Here is an 18,889-nt window from a genome sequence, read left to right on the forward strand (position 1 = left end):
TTTTATATTCAATCCATTCATCCATTTTCTGAGCTGCTTCTCCTCACTGGGGTCGCGGGCGTGCTGGAGCCTATCCCAGCTATCATCGGGCAGGAGGAAGGGTACACTCTGAACTGGTTGCCAGACAATCGCAGGGCACATACAAACAAACAACCATTCACACTCATATTCACACCTACGGGCAATTTAGAGTTGTCAATTAACCTACCACGCATGTTTTTGGGATGTGGAAGCAAACCGGAGTGCCCGGAGAAAACTCACGCAGGCATGGGGAGAACATGCAAACTCCACACAGTCGGGGCCGGGGATTGAACCCCGGTCCTCAGAACTGTGAGGCAGACGCTCTAACCAGTCGTCCACCGTGCCGCCTTCTTGTAATTAGTCAATGCAAATTGGTGGTTCACGCCGCCAGCATGACATCAAAGTGGGGAAAAAGAACGTGTCGTCGGTTATTATTTGGTTATGGACCTAACCAGGGCCCAAAATAACGTTTATAACACAATAATGACGTGCCTCACAGTGTGTGGCGGGGCAGCACGTGCTTGTGTGTATATTTGTGTGCGTGTGTGTGGTAGTAGTTGTAGTCCTGGGGGTGGCAGTTTGTTCTGGCCAGACCCTGAGGCGGCTTATGTCCCACATGCATGTCGTGTCCCTGAGGCCGAAAACAACAAGCTGACTCACTGCACTGACCTTCCATGTACATTTGATGTGGTGTGCCAGTCCAAGACGTGTGTACTAAAATACAAGACTCATAAATAAATAAATCGACCACAGGACAGTATTAAAGGGGAAATATGTCAGCTAGTAAGAATCCAAATTCTCCTGTAATGTCACTTTGTGCCTAAAGATGTGATAGTGAGGCCTCAAAGATTTGTGACATTTTGTAAAAATATACCATTTGAGATTGCCTTGTTGTTTTTATGTCTAAATAATAACATTGGTTCACTTCTTATTACACTTGTGTGAGTGTAAAAATTTTTTATAAAATCTGATCTGTGACATCAGTCACAATACTCACCTGGGCATGAGGTCTTTGTCACTCAGAGTTAAGACCCAGCGCCACTAGTGACCCCACATTTTGTGTGTTCTCCCTTGGCTCATGCCCTGTCCCTTTATCAACGTTATAGAAAATGAATTATTTTATTTTGTATTTTACTTATTTTGTTTTGTATGTTTCTTTTATGTATTTTTGTATCATCCATCCATTTTCAACACCGCTTATCCTGGTTAGGTTCACGGGGCGCTGGAGCCTATCCCAGCTGACTTCGGGCGAAAGGCAGACTACACCCTGAACTGGTCGCCAGTCAGTCGCAGATTTTTTGTATCATGTATATTTGTTTTGTATTTATATGTATTTTTCATTTTATTTGGTATTGAAAACCCACGCAGGCACGGGGAGAACATGCAAACTCCACACAGGCGGGGCCGGGGATTGAACCCCGGTCCTAAGAACTGTGAGGCAGACGCTCTAACCAGTCATTCACCGTGCCGCGAATGTAAATTAGTTGTATAAAAACTTTGGGCCATCTACACAAGAATAGTACTCGTGGTTATTAATGTGCATTGTTCCTTTTAAAATAAAATGTTAAAAAGGGGACTTTACTGTGACATATTTACACAGCCACAAAAATGTTGGGGTTTCTGTTCTTGTCTTAGAAAAAAACTGACAAACACGGTTTGGAGACAGCAGTTTTTGCCACAATCCTTAATCAGCAGCTTTAGCCAGCAGTGTGTCAAACAGTTTTAGACAGCGGTTTTAGTAAGATGCTTCAGACAGCCATTTTAGCTACTAGCAGTTTAACCGGCAACTTTAGTCAGCATCTTTAGCCACAACTTTTACCCAGGAGCTTTAGCCATATATTGTAGACAGCAGTTTTAACCAGATACGCTTCAGCCAAAACTTTAGCCAAGAGTTGGTATGTTACTAAAATTTTCAAAATGCCCATATATCAAAATAGACAATAACATTGGGAGGAGTGCTACATGAGTAAAATGAGCCCTAGTTTGTAAGAATCGGATAAGGTTTAATGATTTTATGCCACTTTTTATGTCGCAAATCGTCCCATATTTTCTTGCCAAGAAATCGTCAGAAATTCATGTGACAATCATTATGAAATTTGCGGCTCAAACCTCGATTCTTTGGTACAAAAATGCCCAAATGGTAGTCTTATTAGTTAAAATGTGATGTTTAAAAAGCCCATTTTCCGATTTTTCAATGGGCTCGAGCCATCAAATTTTCCAGGTCAAACGGTGAGCAAGCACATCGTCAGAATGATTTCCCATAAAACAAGAATAATAATCATAGTGAATCATGGACATATAGTTTTGTATCATGGTTGAATCCAATGAACATTTTCATCTCTGTCACAAGCAATAAAAATCTCACCCGAATTAAAAATTCCAAAAACGAGGTGGTAAAGGGATTCCTCAACACCATAATCTGAAAAGAACAAGGATTATTACCTTTCTGGAAACAATGAGAAAACAATTTTGGTGGATTTCTGCTAAATCCACATGCCCGAAATGCAGCAAAGAAAAATGGAAAGAAAATGGCGGTCGTTTTTCTCGATTTTGTAACATACCTACCAACAGCTTTAGCCAGAGGTCTTCGGCAGAAATCTGAGACTGCCGTTTTATTTTTGCCCAAAATCCTAAACTATAAACTTTGCACAGCACTTTTGGACAGCTGTGACAGCCAGCATCTGTGGCCATCATGCAGTTTCTCCCTGGAGTTCTCAATGGACTTGCTGATAACAGCGTTTCCCACACTGAAACCCTCAATACGGCTGCACTGCTGCTAACCGAAGACTATCAAATCAGATGTGGGTGGTTGTTTGGCTCCGACTAGTGGCCATTTGCTCACATTACACCTTCCTTCTGGAAATCACGTACATTTAAAAAAAGAAGAAGCTATATTAGGTATACAGTATATTATTTAAAGTGATATAAATGAACTGCACATGTCATTATGTGTGTACTACTTATAATTGTGGGTACGTTTTGGTGTAACTATACTACAATTTAGCAATTCTAATGAGATACTGGACATATTTAACCGCTAAATCTGGGTTTAATGAATTATTTTGCTGCTCGGATGGTATTTGAATGTGACATTTACTTTCATTTCCTGATTTTAAAACTTTTTTAACGAACTCGTATATATTCCTTGGTAGAATCAAGTTCTACAGGTTTTCCAAAGAGATGATGGTCCAAATTTTGCTCTTCTTTCTCTCTATCTTTCTTTCTTCAGCTTCTGAGAAGACTAGGTCGAACATGAATACTAAACATTAATGATTATCAACACAGAACTGACAACAGCACACTTTGTAGCGGTGACATCGACAGTGGCGGTTCTAGACCAATTTCACGGAATTTTATTCTCGTGACTAGAATTTGGAACTTGAGCAACATGCATAAATTCCACCATCTCGCATCAGTCCAAATCACAATTTTAACATGTACAATACGTACACTGTAGCGCCAGGAGTAGTGGGCGCAGAATTCCCAGCATGACTAGCGGCATGTTGTACATACGGTAATTACGTTTCATTGGTCATGTTTGAGTCCCCCCCCCGCCCCCCCTTTCCCCATAATAACAGTTGTCTGTGTGTTTTACTCACGTTGGTTTTTGTTTTGGTTGTATTGTTGTACCGTAAGTGTGCTCTGTGTAGTGACTCCTTGCTCGTTTTCATCGTGCGGCATGTGTGTAGTTAGCACCGCCCCCAGCCCAGAACTGCCACTGGATATCAATAGCAATAAAACCTCCTCAACTGGCGGAATACCGGTTAATGCTGACAGTAGTGTTAAAGAAATACTCAAATGTAATGAGATTACGATACATCCAGATAGCAATATGTCACGGAACAATATTGATGCACAATGATCAATTATTGATATGTCTGTATTGCGTGGGCTTTGCATAGCGATTAGCATATATGCATCACAGTCGAGAGGTTAAGGTTCAAATTTCTGCTCCACTTTCATTCCATAAACAAGCGCATTACGCTAACTTGATTTTGTAAAACTGGGCAGGAATGGTTGTTTGTCAATGTGTGCTCTACTATGGACTTGTGACCTGCCCAAGTTGTCCCCCACGTCCCCACCTCTGTCGCCCAATTGGAGCGAGGAGGCTGCAACACAGGGGAGGGGAGGAGGGTGGTGGTGGTGGTGGGGGGGGGGGGGGGGGGGGGTGTTCTGTGCACTTCTCGATACCTGATTGGCTCAACTCTCTACCTCCAAGCCAATTGCAACGCGGCTGTAGCTGCCCCTGTCGCGTCGCTACCATGGCGGAAGACGGAGCAGGAATTCCGTCTATGTGACGATGACAGCGTCACAAACTTCCACCGCCAGGGTATATGGGCACCGCGGGTTTGAGCCGACCTGTTGCTCGGTGACCAACGGCGACCTCCGTGCTTAAATTTTATAGCTGCCTTGAGACTAACTTTGGCTTTTTTGTTCTTTTTTTTTTTTTTTTTTTGTATTCACGCCATGGCGGAAGTACGTCTTTGTTCAAGCTAAGGCGCTCACTTGGATGCTTCGAGTTGGACCGGTGCCTTTGTCTTAACAAAACAAACAGCAACAAAAACATTAAGTTGTTGAACTTTATTGGCGAATGATGGATTCTTTGGACGAGCTGTCCCACGGACTGGCCAACTTGTCCATGTTTCCCTTCTTTGACATGGCGCACTACATCACGTCCGTCATGGCTCTGAGGGAGCAGCCAGGTAAGAAACGGTGTTCTTGTCATTCAACCACGGACAGGGTCCCTAACATCCCCAAACAAACAATAATTGCACTTATTTGACGAGATCGCTGAGTGGAAAGCCTGAAGCGTGTTATTCAAATGCTGGTGTCAAAGCAAAGGTACTTTTTTGTGTATTTTTCAAACAAATTAACGCCTCCAGTCTCTCATTTTAATCCTCTTAGTAGTCATTATGATAATTAGTGTGTTTAGCAAATAGTAATACATGACAACAGTATGCAATGCTGGACCGAGTTCAACTTTACAGCACTTTTCGAGACTTTAACACCATACAGCTCTGGCAAATGACGTTATGTACACAAACTCAATAAACAGTGTACTAAATCACATTGAAATTGAAGGGGAAGTAACACAACTGTGTGACACACCACACTGGAAAATCTTTTATTAAAAATAACATTTTAATCATAATCAGCCTTTCCTGACTTTGATTGGAAGAGGGGAAAAAAATAATTTTTTTTGGGGGGGGGGGGGGGGAACCTAAAAGAAAATGAACCTCCCGTGCACGTTTTTGGGATGTGGGAGGAAAACCGGAGTAAACTCAAACAATCACACGGGGAACATGCACCACACCGCAGGACAACCGCTCATTATAATCTTTAAAGACATACAATAATTGGGCCTTTGCTAACTTTAAGACAAAAAAAATTGATAAAATAAGGCCCAGTTATTAGTATATGTTTAAAGTATCACAAAACATTTGGCGTCTTTGGATAAAAACAAAAAATTGTCTATATGCTTCGTTCAGCCGAAAAATAGCACACGTTAAAAAACGTGATGAGATTAATAGTTAGGAAATTGACTTTTCCAGGATAGGGCTGATGAGTTGTAAATGCAACAAAGGTTCTCTTGTGTGCATTTTGTGAAAACAAATTTCTGCCTCCATACTGTCATAAGAATCCTCTTAATAGTAAATTGTTCCAGCAAGACAATGCCAAACCACATTCCGCACGTGTTACAACAGCGTGGCTTCGTAGTAAAAGAGTGTGGGTACTAGACTGGCCTGCCTGCAGTCCAGACCTGTGTCCCATTGAAAATGTGTGGCGCATTATGAAGCGTAAAATACGACAACGGAGACCCCGGACTGTTGAACAGCTAAAGCTGTACATCAAGCAAGAATGGGAAAAATTCCACCTACAAAGCTTCCACAATTAGTGTCCTCAGTTCCCAAACGTTTATTGAATGTGGTTAAAAGAAAAGGGGATATAACACAGTGGTAAACATGCCTCACAGTTCAACGCGTTGAACTGTGAGGCAGACATGCTAACATCCACGTCCACCATGCCGGCATACTTTTCATTAACGCAAAAAAATAACAAAAATGTTTTTTGTTTATTAAAATAAGATAACCTGGAGTGACAAGTGTCTTAATGTTGCCTGAAGAGGAAGCACTTTAAGGTTCGAGGTTCAAGGTGCTTTTATTGTCAATTCTTCTATATGCGTAATGCATGCAGAGGATTGAAATTACGGTACTCAAGGGCCCCCCGCGGTGCTCCAAAAGAAAGTACAAATAATAACATCTATATATAGAGTATACACAGTATTTAGATAGATAGAAATGTGACCAATATAGCCACTCTTCTTTTCAATAAAGGTGAGAAGCCTTCCATCCATGGATTCTGTCAGTTTCTTGATTTGTAGTGGATCCAGTTTCTGTGCAGCAGAAACCACACCGTCCCAGACATTGTTCCGAGAAGTGTACTGTTTTTCTCTCACTGTATATCTCCCATTTAAGAACTGCCCACAAGTTTTCAATTGGGTGCAGGTCAGTACTTGGATGCATGTGATGTCTTTGTCCATTTTCAGCAAGCTAACTCTGACTGTCATCTGTTATGAAATACTAATGAGGGTAAATACACTTGTGTCTCCCACTTGAGATCAAGTTAATCCAGTTTATGCTGGAGACGTAATAGGACACTGTCCACTGAAAAGCAAGTTGGTTTCATTAGACAGCAACTAAAGGGCAACAAGAAGTGCTCAGATGTATTGGGAGTGTGTAACTGTGCAAAAATCCAAGCATGCGCCTTCCCGTTGACATTATATCACAGTGATAATGGCGCAAAGAACAGGTGGACTTCAACTGCACACACACATAGTCCGTTGTCATCCAGTTACCGTGGTCTATTTTGGAACTTGCCTCATAAAGCATCCCAGCGCCTGTAACCTTTTCACCCTCTGTTCTTGAAAACCCTCTATGAGCATCTCGATGCACATGTGACAACGTGCTTATGAGGGAGGTAAGCGAATGCACCACAAACAAAAATGTGCGCGTAGACGGAGCTGAAGTCAACCTTTAAGAAGGCAACTTTTCTTGTTCCCAGAAAGGAAAGGAATGCCATCGGCAATTCCTCAATTTCTCTTTCTTTCCTGTGTTTAATCCTCCCTCGTTTTCGGTGCACACACTTCAAATCCTGTCAGTGTCAGGGAGCAAAAAAACAACAGGTCTTACAAAAGTTAATTGTACTGTCTGCCTAGTACTGAACCTTCTGCCTTTAATCATACTGCCTGTCACTAAATGTCACTGGCATAGAGAAATGACCAAAGGTGCATTATTTGTTTCAAAATAAATATTCATTTGTGCAATTGGGTAATTTCCCATGGCACACTAATGTGCACCGTTACTTGGGAATCACTGCTGCATGAATGCTACCGTTGGGTGCTTTTGACAAATAAACGCCTCCCTCAAGCAGCAGCAACAATAGTACTAGTTAACTCTGACATGTGGTCCACAATGTTGTGTGCGTCAATGATTACAGGTATGTTCCAGTCATCCACTTGAGACAACTAAACACCTTCAAAATAGACACGCCCATTTTCTTGTCAGGAAAGAGAACTGGTATTACTGTAATTCTCAAGTAGTAACTGCAATTATCACAGTTCATAGAGGCTATCGTTCCCACACAGACATTAGTTAAATGAGCCCATTGAAGTGCTGTTGCTGACCAAAACAGCAACACATAGTGGGGCCCGTCAACAGTCTGTCAGAGACTCACGTTATTTTTTTATCAATCCTCATCCATAAATCCATCAAAGTCTGCATCTTCTGTATCCGAAACGAACAACTTGACAATTTCGCCGTCAAACATGCCGGGTTCCCTCTCGTCGTTGCCGGAGTCAGCCTCGTTGCCGGGGGGCTGTTCAGCAATGATGCCGCCGTTTTCCTGCTTCCTCCACTTGCGAACCATGGATTCGTTGATCTTGAATTCTTAAGACTTTTAAGTGCGCCTTATGGTCGTGAAAATACGGTAATACTTAATAAAATTATCTTTGACAAGTAACAGTACAAACTAGCACAAACGACTGGGATTATTTGACTAGAGTTTTCACTCTGTTGGGGGCCAAGTAACTTAATGTGGGTCATTTAAGATGGAGAACAGACTACTGGGAACAACAGAATGTTGTTATTTAAAGAATGACGAGAGTGGACTCAATAATGATGGTGCTGGTATGCTTGACTAGACCAATTCAGAGTGTTTGCAAACCGTAGAGAGCAAGATACCTCCAGGTGGCAGAAACGTGAGTGTCTACCGCTGACCTGAACTGAAATGATAACAAAACTTTAAATTTGCACAACCAGATAAAACACAAAAGGTTATTTTTTTCTGATTTCTTTTAAATCAATCAAAATGAACCCACGGAACCTGTGAGATGTTGAGGATAGTGGATGTCGTAAATGTTGATTTGACAACAAATAGAACTATAGCGGTTTGTTGTTGACTTGTTGTTCAGAAAAGTTCTTTACTTTGCGTCGAATGACTACGGTCCTATTGGTACCATACGTGAGCTCTAGGCAGGACACACCAAGCTGCAATATGACTGGCTGCTGCACCATCCTGCCTGGAACTCAAGTGGGATTTACACCTCAATGAACATTAGATGTCTTTCTTATACTGCTCCCATGTGGCCAAGGCAGGGACACCAGAAGGAGCAGCATTCAATCAATGCAATGTGACAAAAAATGTTAATTCTATTGAATTATGTCATTACTGTATGTGTTTATGAAGTACAATATTATGGAATGCTTTCCTATTTAAAATAACCATTACAATGATTTTTGTTGTTTTTGGGGGGGAAGGCTGTAACGGATTAATGGCCTCGTCATTCATTTCAATGGGAAAACATAATTTGCGATACGAGTATTTTGAGTTACGAGCGGAACCTTGAAAAAGTCACTTAGTTACTTTACTGATGACTTGAACTTAAAAGTAAGTTACTTTACTGATTACTTGATTTCACAAGTAACGAAGTTCTTGGTCAGATGGGCTCCTCAAGTCACTAGCCACAAATTAGGACTTGTTAAAGCAGATAAAAAAATTTTTTTGTAAAGTGTTTGTTATTGGTATGCTGAAGTAACTGTAATGTAATTACTTATCCGGGTACAGTAAGGTGCTGCATTGCTCGTTGCTCAAAATGGTGACATTTTTTGCAGATTTCTTAAAAAAGAAAAACTGAACTATCACACAGCCATAAGTATTCAGACCCTTTGCTCAGTATTTAGTAGACGCACCCTTTTGAGCTAATAGAGCCATGAGTCTTTTTGCGAATGATGCAACAAGTTTTTCACCTGGATTTGTGGATCCTCTGCCATTCCTCCTTGCATATTCTCTTCAGTTCTGTCAGGTTGGATTGGATGGTGAACCTTGGTGGACAGCCATTTTCAGGTCTCTCCAGAGATGTTCAATTGGGTTTAAGTCAGGGCTCTGGCTGGGCCATTCAAGAACAGTCACAGAGTTGTTCTGAAGCCACTCCTTCATTATTTTAGCTGTGTGCTTAGGGTCATTGTCTTGTTGGAGGGTGAACATTCTGCCCAGTCTGAGGTCCTGAGCGCTCTGGGGAAGGTTTTCATCCAGGATATCCCTTTACTTGGCCGCATTCATCTTTCTTTCGATTGCAACCGGTTGTCCTGTCCCTGCAGCTGAAAAACACCCCCGCAGCATGATGCTGCCACCACCATGCTTCACTGTTGGGACTGTATTGGACAGGTGATGAGCAGTTCCTGGTTTTCTCCGCACATACTGCTTAGAATTTAAGGTCAAAATGTTCTATCTTGGTCTCATCAGACCAGAGAATCTTATTTCTCACTAGCTTGGAGTCCTTCAGGTGTTCTTTAGCAAACTCCATGCGGGCTTTCGTGTGTCTTGCACTGAGGAGAGGCTTCCGTCGGGCCACTCTGCCATAAAGCTCCGACTGGTGGAGGGCTGCACTGATGGTTGACTTTCTAGAACTTTCTCCCATCTCCCGACTGCATCTCTGGAGCTCAGCCACAGTGATCTTTGGGTTCTTCTTTGACTCTCTCATCAAGGCTCTTCTCCCCCGATTGCTCAGTTTGGCTGGACGGTCTAGGAAGGGTTCTGGTCATCCCAAACGTCTTCCATTTAAGAATTGTGGAGGCCACTGTGCTCTTAGGAACCTTAAGTGTTTAAAATTTAAGGGGGTCTGAATAATTTCTATACCCACTGTGTGTGTGTGTGAGTGTGTGTGTGTGTGTGTGCATATATATATCTTGTATTTGATATTGTAGGCTGCTGCTGTAATGAAATGAATGTTGTTATTCAGTGTTAGACAGTCACAAGATGTCCTGTTAAATGGCATTTGAATGGTTTAAAATTGGAAAAAAGGGAGTCCAGTGTTTGCAACAGGAGGCAGTATTGAGTAGCGTTTAACTGGATGCAATCAGCCGCACACTTTGAGCCCTAATTCACTCATCCAGACTTTACTGTATGCTGTGTTTATTAGCTTGGCTCTAGCTAATATGTACTGTACTACTTTACCTTACAGGAGCTCTGGAAGTGTCCCGCGTGAGCCCGTTGGCCTGTTGGTTCAGTTCCATGCTGTACTGCTTCGGTGGCGCCGTGCTGTCCGGCATCATGCTGGCCGAACCGCCCGTGGCGCCGCTGTCCAACAGCACCAGTGTTCTGCTCGCCTCGCTCCTCTGGTAAATTAAGTTAAACAACAGTAAAATCACAAAAGTTAAAATAAACCATAGACATATTTTTTCATACATCGAGGCTATAAAAGCTATGAAAATGATCAACAATGACAGTGTTGTTGACTCTTACATGTATTTATAATTGTCCAATTTCCTGTGAAAGAAGCATGAAATGTGTCACGCTGACTGATACTTCTGAAAAAGGATCCAGAAGTTTTTCATGGAGTTAGCTTTCATCTTTAAACGTTGAAGACTGTGTCTCCCTCTGCTGGTTACACATGGAGTTGCACTTAAGGGTAATGTTTAAAGTTGCACCAAAACCATTGTTGTTTTTTATTTCTAAATATTGTACATTAAATATGTTGGAATGTAAGTGCTGAAAACTTGTGCAGAGACTGAGGAAAATTTAATACTGAATTTGTGGCATTTTCTGAATAACTAAGAGGCCATTTTTATAGTTTTTCTAATTAAAAAAAAAACACTTTTATGTAATTAAGATTTTTGTCAGAAAACAAAGAACATTTTAATTATTCTTTTATTAATTGTTTATCTTTTTATCTGTAAAAAACAAGATATACTGTATGTTTGTAACTTGATCAGACTTGCTATTTTACACTTTTTTTGTCTGAAAACCAGACAAATTATTTTGTTTTATTTTATTTATTATTATTATTATTATTATTTATTTTGCCAATTATTTTAAAACCTTTTATTCAAGTCTGGATTTTCGCAAATTACAAAAATACAGATGCAGATAAAAAAAAAAACTTTTTAGGTTTTCATTATACACTATTTGAAAAGCAAATACAGGTTTTTAGTTTTATTTTTAGTTTTTTTCCAAAGCTTATATGAGAAACCCAGAAAAGTATTTTTAAAATAAATTTTTTGGTTTCGTTTTATATACATTTCAAAGGTCATTCATATTATTTCTGAGTATGAGACAGAAATCCAACTATTTGTATACAAATATAAATATTGTATGATTAAAAAGTCCATTACAAATATACCCCCTTTAAATTTTAGTTGTTTTTTAAAAGTACAACGCAAACAATATTCAGATAAAATTACATAATTATTCATTTGAAAAACAAAAGAAATGCCGTCATATTTGTAATTTTATCAGAATATTGTTTGCGTTGTACAGGTGGAGCAGGAGAACTTGCGAGAATAGTTCTGTTGGTACTGAAAATGTGAGTTTCAGAATCAACACCACCCTCGGCTGGAAAAAGATGGTACTAGCGCCATTGTCTGACTACAGTTTCCTACGGTGGGGCCGACAGGTACCTCGTGTTCTACTGCCCCCTGGACCTGGTGTACGGCTGCGCAGCCCTGCTCCCTCTGCGCTTGGTTCTGTCGGGAATGAAGGAAGTGACGCGCACGTGGAAAGTGCTGGGTGGAGTCACGCAGGCGCATAGCAAATACAAGGACGGACTGCTGGTCATGATCGCCATTGGCTGGGCCAGAGGTATTCAGGAAACTCAAAGTATAACCATTAATAGTGATCAATCACTTTAAAGTATCGTGAAACATGTAGTTTTATGAGGAATGTCGGCACATAACACAACCATGCCTGACTTTTGTGTCCACCAGGAGCTGGAGGAGGTCTGATTAGTAACTTTGAGGAGCTCGTCCGAGGCGTGTGGAAACCGGAAACCAACGAGCTCCTCAAAATGTCCTAGTGAGTCTCCGTAGTTTGGTGCTTACAGTAGGTCGTGGTTCTCTTCTGGAGAATTTTTTTTTTCAGTTTTTATGTCGTGCAAAAAAACACCCATCCATCCATCCATTTTTTGAACCGCTTATCCTGTTCCAGCTATCTTCGGGCAAGCGGTGGGGTATACCCTGGAACTGGTCACCAGCCAATTGCAGGGCACATGTAAACAAACACCCATTGATACTCACATTCACACCTACGAGGAATTTAGAGTCTTCAATTAACCTAGCATGCATGTTTTTGGGATGTGGGAGGAAATCGGGGTACCCGGAGAAAATCCACGCAGGCGAGGCCGGATTTGAACCCGGGACCTCAGAACTGTGAGGCAGATGTGCTAACCAGTCGGCCACCGTCCCACCCGTGCAAATAAAAAGATTGTTGGTTAATAGTAGAATGGGCAGTTGGATGAATTTCCTTAATGGCGGATGTCAGAAAATTAAGCATTAATACATTTATTTGTATGTATAATTTTATTTTATTTTTTTACTCTTGTTCAATTTCATTTTAATTATCCATCAGTTATTTATTGGAAACAATATATAGTTTTGTGCATCATTTCATAAAATATTACGCTTTCATTTTTAGTCTATGTAAATTATTTTCCATTATTTTAGTTTGTACATTTATATACTATATATATATATAGTATATAAATGAAAAAAAAAATATATAAATGAAAAAAAAAAAAAAAAATATATATATATATATATATATACATAATGATCTTGAAATATGTTTGTTTGTAATTTTTGCATGATCTTTTTATATTTCTTATTTGAATTGATTATTTATTTGAAGTATTTTGTCACTGATTTTGTTTGTTTGTTTTTTACCCATTTTGAACACGAGTTTTTACAAATATTGTCTTTTTTATTTTAGTTATTTGTAATTGAATATTTTGATTTTTACATTTACATTTGTTTAAAAAATGTGTTTTGTGTTTTTAAAAAACTATAGTTTTTAAAAAGAAAAATATTTTCCATGATTTATTTCATATATTTACAGTCTTTTATTTAGATATGAGAAGCTCTCCGAATGCTCTGAAAGGCTGTTTCCATGTTATAGTGATGTGTATTGGGCAAAATAATGCCGCTGTAACATAGCGTGCGTGTCACTCCACTAACACTTCCTCCTCGCTGACGTTACATTGCCTTCTGTAGGCGGCAACTGAAATGAGCATGAATCTACACCACCTCTACCAGTTGCAGCCACATCGTGCACTCTGTTTTGACTTGATTGCTTTAAGATATGATTAGTCAACTATCAATCAATTTCTCGAAGATCAATTAATGGATTCTAATTTTTATTGTGTGTGTCAAAGCCCCACCAAGGTGACGCTGATCGGGGCGGTGCTGTTCGCTCTGCAGCAGACTCGCTACCTGCCTCTGCACACGCACCACCTGATGCTCATCTACACCACCTTCACTGTTGTCAACAAGGTCAGTCACAACCATGGAACACTTTGGCACCATCTTGTGATAATTTGGTGCCAAGGAAGTAAGGGGATTGTTGACTTTGAAGTTTATTGGACAGGCCAAAGCCTTGTCTAATGAAAAAGTAGCACTTTGGCTCCATCTTGTGGCATCTCTCAGCATTTATAAACTTTAGAGAGGCATAAATTAGTCATGGAGTTTTGCTTTTGACGGTAGGACTTGGTCCCTATCCATTGTGATAAGCGAGGGGATATTGTCCACAAAGTAGCAATAAGTCAGGATTGTTGACAATGTAAATCATTTTAAATATCATGACAGGCTGCATTAAATGCTATGCTATAGCTCAGCGATTCTCAAAATGTGCTACGTGTAGCATTAGTACTACATGCTCTTCCTCAAGTGATACGCAAACGAATCCCTGCCACAGTACACTTTCACTATTATTTAACTTTTGAGTTCAATGCATTTGGGTCTTGAGGAACCTTTTTTTTTCCCATTTAGTTTGGTAAAATTATTCAACTTTTATGTGCTATATACATGTAATTGGAATCATTAAGTATTTTTAAATGGACTTATATTTAAGCACATCCTTATTCATACTCTACATAACGTTACTGTCACGATCGGCAATGGCGTAAGGGCAGATCCCAAAAAATAGACTCCAGGGCAGAGGTCCGAACAATTTTACTTAAATGGCAGGGCATGTGATGGCGAGACATACGAAACTAAAGGAACTCACAACCAGAGAGAATCAAAAACAGATAACGCAGGGAGACACGGCAAACGGTCCGTGTGGTATAATCGTATTGAGCCTAAATTTGGACAGCGGTCAGAACGGCGGCAAACACGGGGCAAAAAACGAGTGAATATTCCGACGCCCACACACTGTCACGGTGCCCCCTAAAAAGGCTGATGATTGCAATGCATGACAGGTGCGTCACCGATGTCCACGCCCACCCAGACACTGCAACACAAAGAAGAACAACTTGAAACACGGGGCCATGACAGTTACAGTGACTTACAAAAAATGAATGTTTTTTTTAAGGAGTAAAACCGCTAATTTTGATGGACATTTAGGCCTACTATGCTACTGTATTTTCACGATGGTGGTACTTTGACAGCTAACCTTTTGATAATTTATTAGAAAAGTGCTTCCGATTTTTCGATTTGTTTTTGAGCCTACCAAAAAACAGTACGAGTGAAAGCGAAAAGAGTAAAATTGTGAACACCATAAAGTTGGAAATGGAACTTTTTGTGTCAGTGTTTTGCTTTTTATAGTTTTTATAGTATCGTATTTTTACGCTGAAATGCAAAAGAAAATGTATTACAGATTTCATGGCGAACCATATATATTCCACGGGCCATAGGTTGCCGACCCTTGCTACAAAACATTGGGACCCCAAACTTCAGTCGTCATCTTCCCCATAACCCTTGGAACCTTTCCGCCTCGGCTGGCCTTGTTGGCTCTTTGCCACCCTCTGGGCGGGGGCTTTTGCATCGTTTTCGTAGCCTTGCGTCATCCAAACCTCCTCCGGGAAACCCGACAGCGCCTTTCACCTCCGATCCATCGCAAATGTATGCCGAGGCGTTTCGTAAGATCGAATTTCCTGTCTGTCCTGCTGTTTGTTATTTTTTCTTTTCACTTGATAATAATGCTCATCTCACTTGCTCTCCACTAATGAGAAGCAAATACTACATGTATTATGTGTGCATTATGTTTACGTTTTGGCCAGTTGCACACATGAATGCGGGTTTCAGCAGATCCTTAAAAACTCTTCAATTGGATTTTCAAAAGTGCCAGATTTTAAAATGAATAACAAATGAATACTCTTCATTTGCCTTATGAAAACAAAATAAAATATGGACAGAATGTAGCTTTTGCGTCGAAACAAATATTTCAACTCCTTGTAAAAAGATCAACAGTGCTGTTTCAATTCTGGGGAAGTGTTTAAGCTCATGCTGATGAGTATTTGCATTTTGCTGGCTCATTCTTCCATCCATCCATTTTCTACAATGCTTGTCCTTACTAGAGTCATGAGTGAGTTGAGCAGTGGCGGTTTCTGATATGGCAGCCGCCCAGGGCCCACTCGCCCCCCCCGTTGACGATCGTGCACCAGGCACGTACGTTTTGGACTGCCGTTTTAAAAATAAACAAAATCTCCAGCAGGAACACGGGAAATCCATACAAACCAAACTCTGAATAAATGTCATATTTTCTAGGTTTTTGCAGCAATGTATGTATTGTGCCAGAGAGAGGCTTTATGTGTCATTTCTCAATCATGTCATACAACCCCAATTCCAATGAAGTTGGGACATTGTGTTAAACATAAATAAAAACACTACAATGATTTGCAAATCATGTTCAACCTATATTTAATTGAATACACTGCAAAGATGTTCAAACTAATCAACTTTATTGCGTTTAGCAAATAATCATTAACTTGGAATTTTATGGCTGCAACATGTTCCAAAAAAGACTGAGAAGGTTGAGGAATGCTCATCAAACACCTGTTTGGAACATCGCACAGGTGAAGAGGCTAATTGGGAACAGGTGGGTGCCATGATTGGGTAGAAAAGGAGCTTCCCTGAATTGCTCAGTCATTCACAAGCAAAGATGGGGCGCGGTTCACCTCTTTGTAAAGAAGTGCGTGAGAAAATAGTCAAACAGTTTAAGGACAATGTTCCTCAACGTACAATTGCAAGGAATTTAGGGATTTCATCATCTACGGTCCATAATCTCAATCTCTGCATGTAAGCGGAAAGGCCGAAAACCAAAATTGAATGCACTGCATCAAAAACCGGCATCAATGTGTAAAGGATATCACCACATGGGCTCAGGAACACTTCAGAAAACCAATGTCAGTAAATACAATTCAGTCCATAAGTGCAACTGGAAACTCTACTATGCAAAGCAAAAGCCATTTTATCAACAACACCCAGAAATGCCGCCGGCTTCTCTGGTCCCGAGCTCATCTAAGATGGACTGATGCAAAGTGAAAAGTGTTCTGTGGTCCGACGAGTCCACATTTCAAGTTGTTTTTGGAAACTGTGGACGTCGTGTCCTCCTGGCCAAAGAGGAAAAGAACCATCCGGACTGTTATGGACGCAAAGTTCAAAAGCCAGCATCTGTGATGGTATGGGGCTGTGTTTAGTGCCAATGGCATGGGTAACTTACACATCTGTGAAGGCACCCTTAATGCTGAAAGGTACATACAGGTTTTGGAGAAACATATGCTGCCATCCAAGCAATGTCTTTTTCATGGACGCCCCTGCTTATTTCAACAAGACAATGCCAAACCACATTCCGCACGTGTTACAACAGCGTGGCTTCGTAGTAAAAGAGTGCGGGTACTAGACTGGCCTGCCTGCAGTCCAGACCTGTGTCCCATTGAAAATGTGTGGCTCATTATGAAGCGTAAAAAAATACGACAACGGAGACCCCGGACTGTTGAACAGCTGAAGCTGTACATCAAGCAAGAATGGGAAAGAATTCCACCAACAAAGGTTCAACAATTAGTGTCCTCGGTTCCCAAACCTTTATTGAATGTGGTTAAAAGAAAAGGTGATGTAACACAGTGGTAAACATGACCCTGTCCCAGCTTTTTTGGAGCGTGTTGCAGCCATAAAATTCTAAGTTAATGATTATTTGCTAAAAACAATAAAGTTTCTCAGTTTGAACATTAAATAGCTTTTCTTTGTCGTGGATTCCATTAAATATAGTTTGAACATGATTTGCAAAACATTGTATTCTGTTTTTATGTATGCTTAACACAACGTCCCAACTTCATTGGAATTGGGGTTGTATTTTATTCAAGACACTTACTCAGTGATGACTCATTCACTTGGTGCAGTGTTTATTTCAATTCTTTATTATTTATCTTCCAGACGAGGATGATGCTGACAGGCTCCGCAACGTCGCCTTTCGCCCCCATCGAGTCGGTGCTCCACAAGACGCTCTTCGCCGGCTTCTCTCCGTATGCCGCCCTCACCGCTGGGCCAACAAATAACTGCGCTGCTAGCGCGCCAACACATAACAGCGCTGCTGGCGCGCCGACCAAAGAGCCCCTCGAGCCTCCCGCCAACGGAGCGTCGAGCGGGTCCCTCCGAGCCAAAAACACGTCGGCGAAGAAGAGCGACTGACAAAGCCTTTTCCGTTGAGCCATCAGAAACGTTAGTAAACATGGCTGCCTTGGTGGAATGTCTTTCTTAAGTGAACTCCAATCATGCCTACACTTTGTTTTGGAGCGCTCAGCCCGTCCTTAATGTACTGTGATGTTATCAGCCCATTGCACACTTGCAGCAAAATCTGTCTTAATTTAAAATATATGTATTTATGATAGTATATTGAGAAGTTATGGTTTCATCTCTGGGTTTTGGGATCAATGCTGAGCACCTGAATGGCTTTTTGTGTTTTCTGCCGCTTCCTACAAATGCTATTTCTCCTACACTGCAAACAGGTATGATTGTTTTTTTTAAATTTTATTTTATTCTATGATAATTATATTCTATATTGTAATTAATTTATTCAAAAAGATCATTGCACTTTTGAAAATGGAGAAAAGCTTTTTGATGAATGAATTGTAAGGGGGAACCCATTAAATAAAATTTCAACTGAAACACACTTAAGTGACTGATTGATTGCTGGTATCAAGATTATGCAACATTTAACAGCTGGGATAGGCTCCAGCGCCCCGTGACCCTAACCAGGATAAGTGGTGTAGAAACTGGATATATATGTGTATATATATATATACATATATATATATATATATGTACCTAATGCGTTGTCTAGGGAGTAGCATTACACAACTACAGTTGTATCAGTGGACCCTCAGGACCTTGTGGAGGTGACACAAAGCTGCTGGAGTGCAGACATACAGCATTACACAAGTGCTGGAGCGCATACAGCGATCATGATGCCCGTGCGTAAAACTCCACCATAGAAGGAAACGTTGCATCAGTGTAACATCAGCACCTGGTGCAGTGGGACCCCTGCAGTGAATCGAAATGAAGAAAAGAGGAAGACAAGCAAAGATGATGAAACAGTAGAAATG

General features: G+C 40.7%; 1 protein-coding gene across 1 annotated transcript; it reads left to right on the forward strand.

Moving 5' to 3' along the window:
• The first annotated feature begins 4,290 nt into the window (after positions 1-4,290).
• Positions 4,291-18,456, forward strand: tmem38b (transmembrane protein 38B). Its single transcript, XM_061698390.1, has 6 exons — positions 4,291-4,724; positions 10,541-10,697; positions 11,972-12,156; positions 12,282-12,369; positions 13,724-13,841; positions 17,721-18,456. The coding sequence occupies exons 1-6, from the start codon at positions 4,613-4,615 to the stop codon at positions 17,973-17,975; spliced, it is 915 nt and encodes a 304-aa protein (XP_061554374.1). The 5' UTR covers positions 4,291-4,612; the 3' UTR covers positions 17,976-18,456.
• The last annotated feature ends 433 nt before the right edge of the window (positions 18,457-18,889 follow it).

Source organism: Phycodurus eques, chromosome 15 (genome assembly GCF_024500275.1).
Source record: "Phycodurus eques isolate BA_2022a chromosome 15, UOR_Pequ_1.1, whole genome shotgun sequence".
Taxonomy (NCBI): domain Eukaryota; kingdom Metazoa; phylum Chordata; class Actinopteri; order Syngnathiformes; family Syngnathidae; genus Phycodurus; species Phycodurus eques.